The following is an 18790-nucleotide window of genomic DNA, read 5'->3' on the forward strand; positions in this document are numbered from 1 at the left end:
TGATGAAATAAGAATGAGGAAACACTTAGGAATAGGGTGGAAACGTCGTCAGAGCAGAAGTGTTCCAAATATTGTGGTTTTCCTCATGTGACTTCTCTTGGTGACAGGAGAATCAGCTGATGCAGATCTGTTGGTATTTGAATGAAGAAAACCAGTCCATTGTCATTTCAGAGCACACTGTCCTTCTCCTTTAATCTATTAGTCCTCAACCTGGCTTGTTTCATTCCTCAAGCCTGTGGTCTCACCTCAGGGCTTCACCTTGTGACATATTTCTGCTCGCGTTAGCTGTGGCAGCTTTGCAAATGACATCAAACACGGCAGATGATGGGTGAGGAATGCATACAGTTTTGACATTATGTCTGCAGAGTCTGCTGATGTTGCATCCCATGCTAGATCAATGTCTATTCAGCAACCACAACCAGCATGAAAAAGACATAAAAAAGATAGCATATAGGATGACAGGGTTAGGGTTAGGGTTTGTCACGGTATGACCTAGCTGTGACGTTTTATGCATGTTATCAGGCTTCTTGATGCATGCAAATAAGAGAATAATTAAATCAAAGGATAAATAAAGCCTAACTGCACATTTTGAAAACGAGACTTTGTTAATCATAACGTTTCAAGTGTGGATGCCATCCATCTTCATTCAAAAGCAGAGGTGAGCAACAATGTGACCAATGGGAGGTGCCATTCTAAACAATCTAAGCATGAGTTTGCAGTAACAAAAAGTTCTCGTTTATCTAAAATTAGATAAGCAAATGATGTCATATTTTACACAGTCGTGTGTTTTGATTTTTGGTTTAGGGGCAGCTTCACTTATCTTTACTCCATCAGGAGTAACAGGATGAGTCTGAGATCCTCAATATCAGCAGAAATGTTCAGTTTTCAGAAACTTTGGTGAGTAGCTGTAGAACTCTCTGTGTCTTTCTTTAGCAGGTGTTTGCATGACATTAAATGGGGAAGCTGCAGAAAAAAAAATTCTCTGGCACCAATTTAAGTGGGATAACATTAGCATTTAACTAAAATTTAGTTTAAAGGTATTAAATTATGAATTCATTTATGAGACTGAACTCACAGTGCCCCAAAAAAGTCATAACCTCTCTTGGAAGTTTTCTCTTTTATTACTTGACACTCAGTGTAATTTACAAAAAAAAAAGACTTATGTCGAAATGAAAACACAGTTCTACAAATTAATGTCCATTAAAAAAAATACAAAACTTAAATTAAACAAGAGGCTCAGTGAAATCATTTCATGAGCCTTTTCTGAATTATATACATTCCTTAGGTTTTTCCTCTGAGCTGGTAGATTGATATGTGTAATCATTTATTTATTTTTTAGCATTTATTTTATTTAATATAATTTTTCTTATCTCCCTCCCTCCATTTTTTTCTTCTTTGTTTTTTAAATTTTATTTATTTACTTTATTTATTTTTAAATCTATTAACTTACTTATTTTCTAGTATATAATTGTTCTTTTTCATCCATTTTTATTTTTATTTTATTTTATTTTTTTGTGTTCTGAGTGTTGGGGCCTGGCAGTGGGTGGGGGTGGTGGGGGGGGTGGGTGGGTAGGGTGCTGACATTCAGATGTGAAAATCAGTGCTTTATCTATATTTTTAAACCTTGTGTGGTAAATCACACTGTCTATCTAAAATGTTCAACATGTTCTATAAATAAAGTTGGGGAAAAAACTTAAACAATTGTGTATTTTTTACTACCTTCAAGTAAGTATTTGGTAGATGCACCTTTGGCCACAATTACAGCATTGAGTCTTTCCTGAAAGGTCTCTGTTATCTTTGCACATCTGGACACTGCAGTTTCACCCCAGTCTTGTTTGCAAAACTACCAGGTTTCACAGAGATTGTACTCTACCTTTATAAGTCTTCCAGGGCCTCCTGAGAAGCATCCACACATCATGATGCTGCCACCACCGTGCTTCATGGTGAGGATGGTGTGTTTGTGATGATGTATAGTGTTTGGCGTCCACAATATATAGTTCTAGTCTGATGGACAAAAAGCTCAATTTTGGTGCAATCAGACCAAAGGAAGGCATGGTGGATATTTTTATAAGAACTGTATATTCAGCTCTAGACATCTGAAAAATATCTGCAACAATGTGCCAGCTTCTTTTCTGCGACCATCAGGGTTTCTTTTAGAAAAGTCTTGAGAAACATTATTGTTAAAATTTCAGCTGACTGTAATAACAGTGGGACGGGCAAAAAGATTATTGTGGGCCCTTGTGCTGCAGTCAGATGGCCACAACTCATTGGCTAAGCCAAAGGCGTGTTAGCTGTAACTGAGGGGAGGGGCGAAGAGGTCAACTGGTCAAAGACTTCCATGTGTTATCAGACAAGGTTAACAACTGTCTGTAAAAAGAACAGGCGATATGGAGTGGCCAGAACCCAAACAGTGAGGTGGTTGACTCGGAAGGAAGTCAAAACATGCTGAGGCTGACGACTGTCCTCTTACACTTCAATGCTTAACAACAACTCAAGGTCCAAAAACGTCAGGATGTATGTTGTGGTCTTGAATGCCTGTGTTTTGGCGTTTGATGTCAACTATGACAACCCTTAAGTGGCCTTTAGCCTGTATTTACCTGTGTAATCCCACATAAGTTACTGACAGTTAGGTCAATATTGACTTATGTAAACTTGCGCAATGATTACAGGTTAACTCTCACTAGATGTCTTTTTAATGTTGGCTCATTAAGTGATGTACCATTTTACAAAAATATATAAATGTGTTGTAGTCTTTACTAAAGAAGCCCAGTAAGGTGGACTGGGGTTGTTATGTAATATTTGACAGTGACTGGTAGGATTTGCAGCAGCATCAACACATGTTTTCTACTTTTGTGCAAGTCCCAGGCACTTGGTGTTCGTGTGAGCTTCAATATCCTAATTTAGAGTGAATTTGCATTTTTTTCCTCACGAAAATGATTGATTTTCTCAGGAGTAGAGATTCCATTGCACAGACGTCAGGAGATTACAGTCAAAATAAAAAAAAGAATAAACAGCCCGTATCAAATTAATAGTTATAATGGCCATAATGTGGGTCTTCCAAACACATCTCAGTTGGAGAGAACATGGACTTTAATGTGGTGCTGATGGTCTTTTTTTTGTTGTAAAGGCGCTAAAACTGTAGTTAAATTGCAACTTATGTGTTTTTGAACTACTTTCTCCAAGTGCACCTCAATGCATGTCACTTAAATGTCAAATGATTCAAAACTGAATCATCTCACATTTCTAAGTTGATACGTAGAGCATTGCTCTCATGAGAAATCAAAAACAAGTACTTTAAACAGAATAAGAAATGGGAGTTTCTGCGAGCGCTCAGACAATGTGAGGAACGTTACATAACATCGACCTCTACGGACAGCATCCGACACAAAGCAAACAAAAAAGAGGCCTGATAAATACAAGGAGCACATTCTTTGATCAGATGAGGCCAAGGTCAATTTATTTGGCTCAGATGGAACCCTGGATGTTTGCTGTGAAGCTGTACAGGACTACCACAGTAAATGCATAGTCCTGACAGTGAAACGCGGAGGTGGGAGCTTGGTGGGGCTGCATGACTGGAAAAAGTGTTGGGAGATTGTAGATGCACCATGAATGCATGTGGATACCCCAACAATGGCCACAAGATGACTGTTAGTCTGCAGAAACTTGGCAGAAGAGGAATATTTCAGCATCAAGGCGATCTGAAGCACACTGCCAAAGAGAACTTGTGATCTCTGCAAGTATGTTGCCTGACTTGCTGGAAAAAAATCAGACACCTTTAGGAGTATTTTATAGAGAAATAAAATCTGTCATCAGAAGTAAAGATTGATTTACTAAGTATTGAAAAAATATAAGATGTGAATCTCAGATTATACAGAGAATCGTAACTGTTAGGGCAAAAACTACTGTTCAACTTACAACTACTTTACGGTGATGCAGTGTCATTTGACATTTAAGTGATGACGCCCTTCAGTTGTATCCGGTAAATTATCCATTAGCAACACAGTCCCTGCTCTGGAGCAACAGTGTTCGGTCAGCTGGTGATTATTAACTCCCCATATGACCTCAAATACCCTCATTTAGAACTCACACAGGCCTTCTTCAGACCTTCACGATGCAGCATTGTTGCACATCATTCTTGTACACCTCTCCTTCCTTTGTCACTTCATTATTATTGTCCTGCAATATCTTATTGTTATACACAATCAAATTCATTTAAATCAAAGGAAAAGAACTTCTTTTTTTCATGCCTAAACTGCATTTTTCTGGTAATACTTGTGTGCACTTCAACTGTAGTGCGACTTTAAATGCAGGACTTTAACTTACAATGCAGTCTTTCACATTAGGATATTGGTTCTTTGACTTCACTTAAGGACCTGAGAGCTTTTTCCACCACTGGGAGATCAGCTGTCTCCTCTCTGCTGCTTAAATGTGAAATCTACTGATCTGTGTTGTTCTGCTACTTCACACTCCCCTTGAATGTGTGTCCATATTATTATGGCACATCGATTACAGCACATTCAATCCAGGTGACATTCCTCGTGATTGTGCGTGTTTGTGTGTACACTTGCAACATGTACGAGTGCAATGTGTAACCGCCACCCAGCAAAAATGGATTCAGTGCATATTTACGACTTAATGGATTGTATTGTTTCACATATACAACTCACACACAAACACATGGGACTGGGTGAATCATGTACAACTGCCAGTGAAGGATCTTCTTTGAAGTAACGCACAGTCTGAGTGAACAAACCATCATAAACAGGCCTTGATATAGATCCTTATCTGGAAACATTGCTTCAGAGGTGGATTATGGTGGGTAGTAAATTAATGCATGTAACTGTTAGTGTTGTCCTGCTTTATCAAATGTCTTTTTGTGCTGTTCAGAATGTCACAACACTGCATAAGAGAGCAGCAGTTGTATGCACGACCAAAAAAAGACATTTATAGCCACAACCGCATCTGATGTTTCTAAAAAAATTACATACTGGAAGTAATCATGCAAAAATTTAAAAATATTAATGCTATGGACACAAAATTTTATGAAATGAAAGCACATTTGTATTTATTTAAATCAACTATCATTACTAGATTAAAAAAAGATTAACTCAGTATTCAACATGTGCCCCTCCAATGTGATATCTTATATAAGATACATTTAAAAACAGGCCTTATTTCATCCAGTAGTGCAACTCCAAAGATGTTTCACTATCTATAGATCATATATATATATATATATATATATATATATATATATATATATATATATATATATTATTATATTATTATATATATTTTAGTTTTTGAGTTGTAGTTTAAATGAAATGGCAGCACTTCTTTTTTTGAAATGAATCATGTAGGTAATATTAGTCAAATTAAATATTTATTATTATTATTATTATTATTATTATTATTATTATTATTATTATTATTATTATCATTACTACTACTACTACTACTATTGGTGTTGTTACTGCTGCATTAAAATAATGATAATCATAATAATAATAACAATAATTTATTATTATTATTATTATTATTATTATTATTATTATTATTATTATTATTACAGTTTATAGATTAAATTATTACAAATTAAATAAAACAACAACAATAAAATAAATAATACATTTTAAAAATTAATTTAAAAGTTATTAAATTTTGAAAAGATATGATATGTGATAACATTAGGTTATGTGTGATGAGAAATCTTCATCTACAAACCAGTAGTTGTACTGCATTGCTGTGCAACTGGCATTCTAATATGTTTTGCGTTCAACTGAGCATGCACCAATTTCTGGAACTATATGTACACACACTCCATAAAAACAACGTTTTTTTTCTGACTGATGACGACAACAGCAGCAACGATCAGGTGGATTCAGACACACGTGATGTTGGAAACAAAACATTTTCCAACCACAGCTGGACTCATCTGCCATCATATCTGGTTTTGCATCTGGGACAACAACCGGAAGGAAATCAATAAAGAGAGCAGATTGATTATTTATTGACATGAACTGATGACTGGATGATGCCAAAGCTGTGATTTCCTGCTGCACATTTTCAGTGAAGATGATTTACAGTGAGTGTATCTGCTGGGAACGAGGTGGGGAGAGGACGTCCAGTTAAACATCCACGTATCTTCTGCTGAAGGTGTGTCCGCAGAGCCAATGAAGCTGCCGCAGCTACATGCGTCATTTGGAGGAGGAGCGCAGTCTGCGGGCCTATAATAAACCCGGCTACTGCGCCTCTGCCAAGGACAGAAGACTTGAACAGGACTCAGTAAAACAAGAAGAAACTCTAAAGAAGATTTTTTAAATCGTTTTCCATCCAGCTTTATTATAATATTTCATTCAGGCTCGCAGCTCTGCTTTGATTCCGTTTTTTTCCTCTTTGGAACTTGTGCGCAGCCACACTTGTACTTTTTTTTTCTTACCTCAGACACTTCATTGAATCTTCAGAAATGTTTCCAGAGGCCAACAAAGAGTGAGTAGACTTTTGAACAGACTGTACTCTCAGGTTTTCTCTGACCATGCTGCTGAACACATGGTACCTTCATGGGCAGGTTGGGACACTGAGCAATAAATGCGTTTGGCTGAGGGCCAAACTATTGTGCACATGCTCTGGGCAGCAGGGACAAAGTGAAAACTATTCATTTAATCCTGCCTGTAATTTCAGTGCATCTTTCACAGTGAATTAGGAGTTACTCTGCTGTGAAACTAACATTTTGTCTGATTAAAGGGATTTAAAAAGAGCAGCCAAGTGAATGTGAAGTGGATATGACAGGCTGTGAATCTGGAGGAATGTGTGTGTGTGTGTGTGTGTGTGTGTGTGTGTGTGTGTGTGTGTGTGTGTGTGTGTGTGTGTGTGTCCTGTCAAAAGTCATACCCTTATTAGTCCTCAGATTGGGCCTGCTGCCCAGAAAAAAGCTGTTATACTGTAATTTGATAGTAATGATCACATCACATGTTACTAAATGAATGAGGGGTCAAAAAGAAGTCAAAAAGCTGAACTTGGTAGCAAGAGGTGTCGCAAAGATGTCCAAAAAAGTCCCAAAATACAAAAGTCACTATCAGATTCTTTATTGTTGATCAGTCCTGTGGTCACTGTGTTTCATCCCCATCATTTGAAGCTGATAATGCCCTAATCTTTGTGTTCAGTTGTCCTGGAGTGTCATCCTGACCCTATTTTCATGTCATCCAGCTACAGCTACGAGGACTGCAAGGCCACTGCTGATTGGCTGCTGGCCCAGACCGACGTCCGACCCACGGTGGGCATCGTGTGTGGCTCAGGGCTCGGAGGTCTGGCTGACATGTTGAAGGACCAGGTGGCCTTCAACTACAAGGACATTCCCAACTTCCCACAGAGCACTGGTGAGACAGCAAACCTCTCAGGTTCAGGTTCTCCACATTAAACTCCTCTTATTTTCTGACTGGTTGTATTGTTTCTCGCAGTGCACGGACATGCAGGACGGCTGGTGTTCGGCACCTTGAAGGGACGGCCGTGTGTTTGCATGCAGGGACGCTTCCACCTGTACGAAGGATATCCAATCCAGAAGGTGAGTTTGTCCTGCAGCAAGTTCCTCTGAGTGCACTCTTGAACCCAACTTGGTTTGACGTCATTAAAAATGCAATGTTCCATGTAATCCGTGACCTTCTAAGAAATGCTGCGTATCCAGTCATGCTGCTTGAAACCAAAGTGCCTCATGAGTGATTACATAATGTCTCTATGTATGGACTGTGTGTGTTTCTACAGATCACATTGCCGATGCGCATCTTTAAGCTGCTCGGGGTTGAAACAGTGATGCTGACTAACGCAGCCGGAGGCCTCAACCAAGACTTTAAAGTTGGAGACATCATGATCATCAAAGACCACCTGAACATGCCCGGTTTCGCTGGCAACAATCCACTGGCAGGACCCAATGATGACAGGTACATGTTGGTCTTCTACAGTCTTTATAATGCAGACATTGAAGGATGTGCTAGCACAAGCACAGTCTTGCAACACCAAACCTGGCAAACCTCAGCAATATTCTTCCTGATTCCTCCTCCCTTTGCCTTCACTCAACAGTCTTGTCATTCCTTCCTGTGGCAGGTTTGGTGTGCGTTTCCCCTGCATGTCTGATGCATACGACAGAGAGCTGCAGCAGCTGGCCATGGACGTGGGACAGGAGCTCGGCTATGGAGACTTCCTGAAGGAGGGCGTCTACTGCGTGTTGGGCGGACCGTCATTCGAGACGATTGCTGAGTGCCGCATGCTGCACAAACTGGGCGCCGATGCTGTCGGTGAGTAGTTTTCATGGACACGATGTTGATTATTAACCACCAGCGCAGAATGTTTGAACACAGTTGTGTGAAGAAGTTGGATATTTTCTTAGTTTTTGAAGTGTAATCAGGTAAAATCAACCCTTGCAGCAACTTCTTAGACATTTCATATCTGGGCATGTGTTTTCTCAGAACTTCATAATTTACAAATTAGGACTTCAAGACATGGCAGGAACTGTCATTAGGAGATTATGCAAAGTCTTCAAACTTTGCAGTAACACCCAGCAACCATTGGTTCATGAATATCTGAAAAGAAGCTAATTGAAACACAGTGAAAGGCAGTTATGAAGAGATTAAGTTGCTGATTGGATTGGTTTCTTTTCTGCTTCAAAAATCAACAATTTGCCCAAACATTTGCATGTGACTCTTTGGCAGCAATGACTGAACCTTTAAAAGCTGCATGAACAAGGTTCCTTTGTGAAAATGCGCATTATTTGCTCATATTTGGTTCTTGGTACGGCTATGGGGACTTAATATAAAGCCTTACATCACATGTCATGGTTTAAGTTGTAAAATGACAAATTTAGCTCTTTTATCCCCATGTTTTAACGTGACGTCTATTTTCCCTGCCAGGTATGAGCACGGCCCACGAGGTGATCGTGGCGCGCCACTGCGGCATGCGCGTCTTCGCCCTCTCGCTGATCACCAACCAGGCGGTGATGGACTACGACAGCGAGGAGAAAGCCAACCACGAGGAGGTTCTCCAGACGGGGAAGCAGCGAGCGGAGCAGCTGGAGCGGCTGGTTTTCACCATGGTGACCAAGATCGAGCACAACAACAACTACGCCTAAGAGATGCTTTAGTTTGGTCTTGTGGTACAACTCGAGGACACTTGATGTGGTGGCCATTTATCGCTATTGTGCCAAAGAAAATCCCACTTATTTTGTCTTTCAGGTGAGCTGTTTTTTAAGTCTTTGGTCAAAAGATGATGAAAAATCTCACCCTGATATATATGTAAATTGAAACAATGCACACAGCCTTTGTTTTCATGTCACTCTACCCAATATGACCAACATTCCTCCACTGAGAAGCTACAAAAGAAAGTAGCTTCTCAGTTTTTTGTTTTTTTAAAGCAGGTGTATTTGTTCTAACTTAAAATATGTGATCAACTTGTATAAATATCTGCAATTTAACTTAACAATGAGCATAAATCTGCTGTAAAGATCTTAATATTATGATGTTGAAATGTGTACATTAGTGGACTTATGGTATTTTACTGTGCTTGTTTTTTAATATGACTTGTTACTAAAAGTACTATTTATTACGATGTTAAGTTTGTTTGCGTGGTTCATTTTCGTGTAGAGGGATTCAGAAAGTCACGAAAATCTCCCACTGTTTATTCTCAAAGTGTGTATAGAAGGTGAACCCATGTATTGTATGATGAACAGGTTCAAGGGAACCCAGAATGTTACTACTGTAAACATTAAACAATGTTACATAAGCTTTAACTTGCAAAAAAAAAAAAAAAGGATTTGGCAGTCACATTTGATGATAAGCAAATGTAATTCTTCCATTTACTTCAGACAAAAACGAAGAAGATTGAATATTAATTGGCAGAACAAGCAGTTTTGGCATTTGAAGCACTCTTAATGTCTTGTAGATCCACATACACGGAATACTGCTCTTCAAATACAACTCTTGCTCCCCCCGGCAGAACAGAAGTTAGGCAGGCAGCAGAGAACATGTCACATTTCACAACGCATGCACACAAAGTAGTCGTCCGTCTTGCATAATTGTTAACCTTCACCTAAAATATTGACATCTTGTTCCCTTCGAAAGGAAAGATTAAACAAGGTTGATGCATCCCTTTTTAACTATGAAATCTAGTTGCAGCAATTACTTAAAAGGCGAGATATTTTTTCATATTTTTTAAAACAAGTCTGTAAAAAGTGCCATGCATAATGATAAGCCGGTATGTATGAAACAGGAGTAGGTTTATAGAACACATTCTCTATGATACAGTACACCGCCATCGTCACTGCAGAAACTGCAGGGGCCCAGTAAAGCTTCAGGAGCCCACAGTGCTGAGGTGAAAGCAACGTTTGGCACAAGATGTAAACAGAAAGTGTCGACCTGCTCGCGATCTATACACACATTCACATAGACTGGATGTTACATGGAGTAGGATGAAGAACAAGCCTGAACAGCTGGCAGCTCTTCACTTGGACCACATTTGGCACTGATACTGTGATAACTGACAGGCAGCGACTTTGAAGCACAGTGTCCTGAAGATTGTCTTCAAGCACAAATGATTGACTTTTGCAGATCAATACAACCAGTTAAAACTGAGTGCTTATTATGTATAAATTTGAATACAAACTGCATCACTAATAAGTCACAATTGATGGCAAATTCTCAGCGGATCATTTTAAAAGGAGGCAAAATCAAGATTCAGGATACTCACAGTGGAGGCAAGAGTAATCTTCTTGCTTCAGTTACAGGGCAGTGGTCAGCAAAAAAACCACACTACTTTGAAACTGAACTGGCAAACTTGAGTAAACCAAAGATGGACATCTGGCTGACATTACAGCTCTCAAGCTCTCAGCTCTCAACTTGCTCATTTTGATGAATAGGTTTGTTTAAAAAAAAAGTAGAATTTCTCTGACTCGAGCTTCTTAAATGGGAATATTTTTGGTTTCTTTACTCCTCTATGACAGTAAACTGAATATCGTTGGGTTTGTGCACAAAACAAGACATCTGAATTTACTATCTTGGGCTTTGGGAAACAGTTTATAGACCAAATAACTAGTTGTGAATATAATCAACAGCTTAATCAACAATGAAAATAGTCTTTAGTTGCAGCTTTAGCTGGCATATGAACCGAAATGCTCGTATCATGACAAAATTTTGAGAAAGAAATGAATGAATGATTATCATTTTGAGGATTAAATGGAATAAATAACCCAGACTGTGGAAAAACTAATTCTGCTGAAGACACAAGATGAAGATGGGCAGTTAGGTTATTTTCCCTCTCACAGTTTATGTGATTATTTATGTAATGTTTATAGTTCAATATATTTTACTCTACAACTCATTATTGACTTTTTTTAACCATAGGTTTGGTCCGTAGCTGTCCTTTAAATTTTGATTACAGCTTGGCTAAGAAGTCATATAAAGTTGTCTTGTCATAAAACATAAAAGTTTGTCTCCACTCACTAAAATTTAAACAATACATGTATTTTTGCTCTGCCTTCAAGAACTGTTTGTCTCGACTCTCTGTCAGTGCTATCACAGCCAGGCAACGGGAAGCGAGCTTCTTTCAGTTGGCAAAACAGGCGAGAAATGAAGGATTGGCACACGTTTCCAAAACAGGCACTGTAAAGATGAATCCGCAGGTGTTTTTTAAGCATCAGACGGCCTCAGCACCAAGCAACATGGAGGAGAGGAAGAGCTGGAGGAGGAAAGGCACTTCTGAAAACAACAGATAACTAACTGGGTCTGGAGCAGCAGCAGGACGCAGTGCAACAGTTGCAGAGTCACTGGTTTCTAGGCAAACATGGTCAGGGTGATCCACTGTGGGACAAGGAGAGAATGGGAACGAGAATAAATCATTAAAACCGCATGCACGATATATATGAATCTGTATGAAAAGTAAAGATTGAGGAGGATTTGCTCAGTTGTACCTGAACAAAGTTTAGGGATATTTCCCCGTCTGCATCTGTGTCCATGGTCTTAAAGGTTTCTGCAGAGAGACAAACAACGAACAAGCTGCTTAGTGGCCTTTTTGCCTCTTTTTATTGCGTCTGAAATGAGATAATAAATAGGTGAACTGTTGCTTTAAGGAGCTAAAGGACTGCAGCAATGCAACTCACTGAACATCGTCTCCAGTCTGACCAGACAGGTGACAAAGTTGTCAAAGTCGACCGCCATGTCCTCCTCCGTGTACCGCAGGATGATCAGCTGGAACAGGTGGTTGGTCAGCTTGAAACCTGAAGGAAAGCAGACGGCTAACTCACAATCCAGCAGCAGCACTTTCAAAATGTGCAAAAAAGACTGAAAATGCCTCATTTGTCTGTATTTTTTCGCGTTTCAGCATTAAAACGAACTGTACCTGCAGATTCAAGAGCCATCCTCATCTCATAGGAGCTCATGGTGCCCGATTTGTCCAGGTCAAACTGCCTGAATATAGTCTGGCATGGCACACACACACGGAGAAAATGACATAAAGAAGAAAGGAAAATGGAAAGAAACCAGGAGTTAAACACCCAACAAACAAAAAACAGTGAACTGGCCAGCTGTCAAAATAAACCAAAGTCTGACGCAAGAACCGTGAAGCACAATCAGAACCAATATTTAGCCTGATCCACTATTTGACCAATCAGCGCTCAGTCTCACCAGGTATCGTTTAATCTTTTCCCATAGGACATGGAACTCGGACAGGCCCAGCTTACCGCTGCCATCGCTCTGACAGAGAAGTTAAGGAACACGTTAAGGTCACTGGATGAACTTTTTACAGCATTTTAAAGCTCACAAGAGGTCAAAACTCCAGAGGCGAAAGCAGAAGGACCCAAAAGACAACAGTGACTTTGTTCTCCAAATGTTTTTGCAGTGTCCTAGATCAGCGGTCCTCAACCACTGGGCCACGGACCAGTACTGGGCCATAGGTTGTTTGGTACCAGGTGCACAGAAAGAACAAAAACTTTGTACTTTATATTTTACTTCCGGCTGAGTCTGCAGGGTGCTTTATTTTGAAAAATGGCGAGATGACTTCCTGTCACTTCCATCTGTGCTTGTTTCCAGCATATGACTCAAAACGAGCGTACCTGGAGAGCTTCTTTGAAAAGGGGAGGAGACTACATGCTGAGACGTTAAAAAAATAAAAATATATCTATATTATTTGTTGTGTGCGCGATGACTGGTCCATAGAAAATTGTCTTGCTTAAAACTGGTCCAAAAAAGGTTGCAGACTGCTGTGCTAGATAACAGAATAATAAAAACTGCGCTGATATAATTTGAAGGATACGTCCATGAGGTTTATCATACTGCGACAAGCTTCTTTTGTGAAGCCGTCTGTCTTCAGGTCTTTATCTGTTTACGGCAGGGAGAAGACAGAAACAAGGACAAGAACATGTTTAACAGTTTGCACTGAAAAACCTACAACCACAATAGACACATGACATTTTAAATTTTTAATAAATAAACTAATTCCACAAAGGCAAAAATGATGATGAAGAGAATGATTTCCACAGTTTCCTAACGTTTGCTGATGATCCTGTTGAGAATGGTTTGCAGCTCTGTGACGCTGATCTCCATGTCCTGTTGTCACACACAGAGGCCAGTTTGATTAAACCTGATCTGTTCATTTACAGTGAACCACTTCTTCTCCAACTACTCCACCTCCTGCCAGTGTGACAACAAACTTACCGCTCCTGCCAGCTGGCGGAAGAGACTCTTGAAGCCTGCGTCGATCTGGCTCTCATCTAGATAAGTCTGTAACAGAAATTTGCTCAATTCACTTTTTTCTTTTTTTTTTTTTCAGAGTATAAGCGGTCATGTGTTCAAAGTGTCAGTCTTCTCTCTCTTGTACCTCTGTTGGGAGCTCCGCTACAACGTCATCATCGAGTTCCCTAATAAGCAAAGAAGAAGAAAGCGAAATTAAAGTATGTGTTGAAGCGATAAGCTCTTTTACTCTCTGAACCCCAAATTTATCTCTACAAAATAGCAAAAATGACACCATTTACAAGATCAAGAAACTGTAAAAACTAAAAGAACTGCAGGATTTTCAACTTTCCAACGTTCCTTTACCTACTCATCTGTGACATGATGTTCAGTCTGGAAAATTTGTCAAATCCAAGTTTAAAATTGTGATATTTCATCAAAATCATTCTATTCTGTGCACCCAGATAGCTTGGCTGGCTGAGCAGGTGACCCATAAACAGGGGCGATAGTCCCCAATGCAGCAGTCATGGGTTCAAATCCAGCCCATGGTTAGTGCCTGCATGCCTTTTACCCACATTTCATCTCTTTCTCCACTGTCCTATATAATAAAAAACAAAAAAAAATCACTTTACTCTAAGTCTCTCATTTAAAAATGTGCCAAAAATTAAATGTTTGCTCGAGAAAACAAAGAAACATCTGCACTTCTCAGTAAAAATGTGAAGCCATTAGTGACCAATAGTTGACAGGTGACTTTTCTGCTGAACTAGGCTGAACTGCAGGCTGTATTGCACAACGCAAATAGGAGAGAAGTGTGAAACCAAAACTAAAGAAGCACGTAGTAAAACATCTATAATATGCAGAGCCACCATTTTTCTTTCCAGCATTGGTAACATCTATAGACACTTAAAAAAAACACTTTAATAAAAATCGATTCCAGTTGTTTTCCATATTTGTAAAATAAATAATCAAGGAAATAAAACTTGTTTTTTTAGTTTGATTTATGCCATTAAAATCATATTCCACTGAATAGAAGAGTTTTTTTTTTAGTTCTCTCTGTTTCTAGTCGTGGTTGTGCTGTTTGAAATTGCAGTGAAAAATGAACCCACAGTGAGGGAAAATGTTACAGGAACAAATAAAAAAAACACCTAGAAACTAGATGACGTTAAGAAGGTCAAAATCTATCCAGAATGTTTGTATTTCATAAAGATTTCTGTATTTCATTAGCTTTTTTGGTCCTTTGTTGCATATTGGCAAACCACTGTTTTTATCACCTACATCTCAGTGTGTTTATCAGATGAATGGGATCAATGCTACACTTTCTTATACTCATTAGTTCCACAAAAGTCCTCATCTTCACTCATTATCCACCTCGAACATGTCGGTCACGGCCGAAGCCACTCACTCAGAGTTGGCAGGCTTCTCGGAGAAAACCCTGAGGCAGAAGTCGGCCTCTTTGTGGGGCTCAAAGGTGGAGGGAACGATGATGTATTCGCCAGCCGGCAGCCGCAACCGAGAGCTGACCTCCCGCAAGTTGATGAAGAGCTCTGAGCGAGCGCTGGAGGCGTGAGTGAGGAAAAAATCTCGCTTGAGGTGAACTCCTGACCTCCCTTTAAACTGAGATGGGAGGTAAAGAGTTACCATTTTATTCTATTCCTGATTAATCAGAAAACGGAAAAATGTATGAACTCATACCTCATTTGGAACCTGCAAAGACAACAGAGAGAAAACACTATTATCAATGATATGAAAAGAAACACAGAAAAAACAGAAAAGATACACTAATGCTACACTGTGTTAGCTAATGCTGTTGAAAGGCTAATTGATGATTAGACAACCCTTGTGTAATTATGTTAACACATTAATAAAAGTGTGACTTTTAAATGGTAGAGTATTTGTTTGCATAAGAAATAAAACTACAATCATGTAGTCAAACTTGTTGATAGGGTTTTTAAAGTGTACACAAGGTTAAGTTCAACATGCTGATTTTTTTTTTTGAGAGCTCGTACCTCATAGACGGCAAACCCGATGGTCTCCATGTCTTTGCCCTCTCGCCGTTTCTTCCTTCGGTCCTTCTGCATGAGAGCAACCAAAAAGCTGCAGTCTGGTTGGCCGGGGGTGTCTGGATGCTGCAGCTCGATCTTGAACTGAGGATTCAGCCAAAAAGTTGCTGAAGACAAGATGTGAAAAGGTCAGATTGTTCCTTTATTCAAGCTGTAATGTTAGTAATATGGCTTGTAATTACTTTACCCACAGGCCAGTCCGTCACCATAAATACTGAAGGACACTTTTGTGACAACATTCATCACAGGTAGAACAACAGTAATCTAAATAATAGGTTAGTTTTTCTAAAATGTAGTGGTTTTTAAATTGAGAAGCAAAAAAATACATTTTATAGTCCACATTACAATAAATCAAGAAAGCAGACTACCCTTCCATGCATGTCATGACGGGGCATTTCCAGAATTTATTCAGAAAACGGGTCATTGTTTCATTGGTCACTGTTTAAATAGGAGTCACTGGTTCACATTCCTTCAGGAAATTCATCCAAATCTTCCCTCCCTCCTTTGGCACCAGCATGACTTTAACATTTTGATACCGAATAAAAAGCAAAACTGGGTATTCAGTGCTCCTTAGGAAAAATTTAACACCATGAGGTTCTGACATGGGTCTGGTGAGTGGGTTTTATTCCATGAAATGCACAAAAATATTGCATTATGTTTCCATTTGTCTTCCACTCCTCCTTTCATCACTCAGGTAGTTCGCACCTGGGTAGTTCCTGCAGCCTCCAGCAGTGCTGCCTCTCCTCCACTCGCTCTGATACAGCGACGAGCTCCATTTCTTCAGCTGGCTGTTCTGCAGGGCGTCGGCCGTCAGGTTGCAGATCTCCAGACGGCTGAACTCACGCAGGAAGTCGCTGAACGACATCCTGAGGGGACACATTAGCATTATTTTTCCATCACAAGCTATGAGTGGAATTTTGTTTTAGTGCAGATGAAAAATGACCCTGGCAATTCAAATATATACATTTTGACACAAAGGTAACACAAATATCAAACAGACAAAGAAATAAAGCAGAGCTATGTGGAAAAAAAATATATGGACCGTGTCGGAGCAGAGTACATCTACCATCTACCACATTTTCAGCTCTGATGGCTGTAATTTCATCAGGGACTTGAAGATTCCATTTTGTTAATTTATTTTTGAAATGAAATGATTTGACACCAATCATAAGTCTCATCATTTCAGAGGTAAACTCACCAGAATTCGCCGTCCTCACTGCGGTTTTGTAGCCGACCTCTGACGGAGCGATCCACGTTGTCCCACTCTCTGGAGCTGAAGATTTCACACAGAAAACATATGATGCGTAAAAATAAACTATCCACTGACAGTAAAGAGGTTATAGATCAGGTCAGTTTGTGTCTGTTCAGACAGAATTCAGGAAATATGTTGTTGCATCATCGCAGATTTTGCTCAGAGTTGACCTATTTGTTGTCTGGGACTGGAAAATATTTGGCTAAATTTAGAGAATTGCACTCATTTTTTTCAATTTCAAGGGCCAATATTTAGCAATGCAGTCTCTGCTGGAGGCATTTAATCACTTGGATCTGCAGGAAACAATTTTGTCTGTGTCCTCGCCAAATTTCATGGAAAGGCAAGCAATATTTCTGGATATATTGAGCATTTAAAATGGGTTATCATGCAATAGGCCTTGTTCCTAAAGTATAAAAACGGATGAAATTCTGAAAATGTTGTCAAAATATTTCATAGAGCTTAGTTTTGGGTCTCAATTAACAAACAAGAAAGCACTCAGAAAGTGCAGTACTTCGCCAAGGCTGCTCAGTCGTTATATGATTTCGGACGGATAAAATCTTTAAAAAATTCATGGTCCACAGTGGTTGATTTGTAGTAGAATCGAAATCATGTGATCGTCAGCAGGCAGCCGACGTGGTGTTCACTTGTTGTCATAGTTACAGTGAAGCCGTGCCGCTATCTTGCAATGATACAGAAATCTTTAACAAATCCATGGATTCAGACTATAAGCCACATCACTACCAAAATCTAATCAGCTGGTCCTTGTGTCATTTCTGATCTTCCCTGAAAATTTCATCCAAATCCATTAGTCCGTTTTTGAGTAATGTTGTTAACAGACAGACATATGAACACACAAACCAATGCCGATTGTCACATAACTCCGCCGCGTTCCTTGGTGGAGTAATAAGACTAAATGCTTTACATTACATCACCAGTTGGCCGAACATCTGGGATTACATTTCTCACATTTCTCCATCCTCCTCCACTGGCTGTTCTTTCTCTTATATTTCTTTCTTTCCAATCAGAGGGAGTAAAAAAGACATAAAAAAACTTTTGCTAGCCTCTATACATAATGCAAACTATCATCAAAGACTCCCTGAAACCGACTTTAAATTCTTTACAGTGTCAGTTGGTCTCAACAGGAAATTAGGCCATGGGTGTCTTCTGTAACAGGTTGTGTCATTTGCATCCTTAGTAAAATCTTACTTATCACTCCAGGCTCCAGTCCATTCCACTTCCCCCCATGGGTTCCTGACGCGAACCAGCTTCGTCATGTTTCCTCTGTATACCACCTGAGGGTAAAGAAGCACATCAGAATTTGTGTTTGAATTGACTGTTGTGTGGTTAGTGGCCTACACACAGTCACGTGTATCTGCATCAAGTTAGTCTCAAACAAGCCATAATACAAATCATTTGAATCAATGGAGCCTTTGGTATAAAACAGGAAATTGGAGTTTATCACATTTCCTCATGTGAGCTGGGCTTTACTCATCATGTGACACAGGCATCAAGGACGTTTCAAAACAATGATCTCTGTTTCTTTATGACTAGTTTAGGTTCTCATCTTTTTACTATTTAAATACAAACAGGAAAATATGTTAGCTCTTACAGTATAACACTGAGAAACTCATTATTCTATTGCTTTGCCAAACATTGTAGTTCAGATTTAGATGGATAGTGTTTGTACCACTGAGTGCTACATTCATAAAATACCTCTGAACTGGGTACAAATCACAGTGTAGTCAAAAAATATTATCTATGTTTGGTCAACC

At 39.3% G+C, this 18790-nt stretch overlaps 2 protein-coding genes across 2 annotated transcripts in view; one reads left to right on the top strand and one right to left on the bottom strand.

The window, feature by feature from the left end:
- The first annotated feature begins 6252 nt into the window (after positions 1-6252).
- pnp5a (purine nucleoside phosphorylase 5a) lies at positions 6253-9594 on the top strand. Its single transcript, XM_023280418.3, has 6 exons — positions 6253-6489; positions 7207-7376; positions 7458-7561; positions 7759-7934; positions 8098-8288; positions 8901-9594. Exons 1-6 carry the CDS (start codon positions 6467-6469, stop codon positions 9116-9118), a joined length of 882 nt encoding a protein of 293 aa, XP_023136186.1. The 5' UTR covers positions 6253-6466; the 3' UTR covers positions 9119-9594.
- Positions 9595-9643: 49 nt separating this feature from the next.
- Positions 9644-18790, bottom strand: part of capn1 (calpain 1) — a 35358-nt gene continuing 26211 nt past the window's right edge. Inside the window, exons 8-22 of the mRNA XM_023280417.3 lie at positions 18225-18310; positions 16965-17039; positions 16472-16632; positions 15713-15873; positions 15399-15410; positions 15109-15320; positions 13855-13894; positions 13692-13757; positions 13526-13583; positions 13291-13355; positions 12663-12731; positions 12379-12457; positions 12140-12256; positions 11951-12009; positions 9644-11840 (exon numbers count right to left, since the gene is read on the bottom strand). Coding sequence (XP_023136185.1) covers positions 11814-11840; positions 11951-12009; positions 12140-12256; positions 12379-12457; positions 12663-12731; positions 13291-13355; positions 13526-13583; positions 13692-13757; positions 13855-13894; positions 15109-15320; positions 15399-15410; positions 15713-15873; positions 16472-16632; positions 16965-17039; positions 18225-18310 — 1287 coding nt within the window. The 3' untranslated portion in view covers positions 9644-11813. The remainder of the gene's footprint in view (positions 11841-11950; positions 12010-12139; positions 12257-12378; positions 12458-12662; positions 12732-13290; positions 13356-13525; positions 13584-13691; positions 13758-13854; positions 13895-15108; positions 15321-15398; positions 15411-15712; positions 15874-16471; positions 16633-16964; positions 17040-18224; positions 18311-18790) is intronic.

The sequence above is a fragment of the Amphiprion ocellaris genome, chromosome 23 (genome assembly GCF_022539595.1).
Source record: "Amphiprion ocellaris isolate individual 3 ecotype Okinawa chromosome 23, ASM2253959v1, whole genome shotgun sequence".
NCBI lineage: Eukaryota > Metazoa > Chordata > Actinopteri > Pomacentridae > Amphiprion > Amphiprion ocellaris.

What these genes read in the sequence shown, in the direction of transcription:
- pnp5a (XM_023280418.3), top strand. Translation starts at nt 6,467, where the DNA reads ATGTTTCCAGAGGCCAACAAAGA. An exon ending in CAACTTCCCACAGAGCACTG is followed by an intron (nt 7,377 to 7,457) that starts GTGAGACAGCAA and finishes TGTTTCTCGCAG; the next exon opens with TGCACGGACATGCAGGACGG. An exon ending in ACTGGGCGCCGATGCTGTCG is followed by an intron (nt 8,289 to 8,900) that starts GTGAGTAGTTTT and finishes TTTCCCTGCCAG; the next exon opens with GTATGAGCACGGCCCACGAG.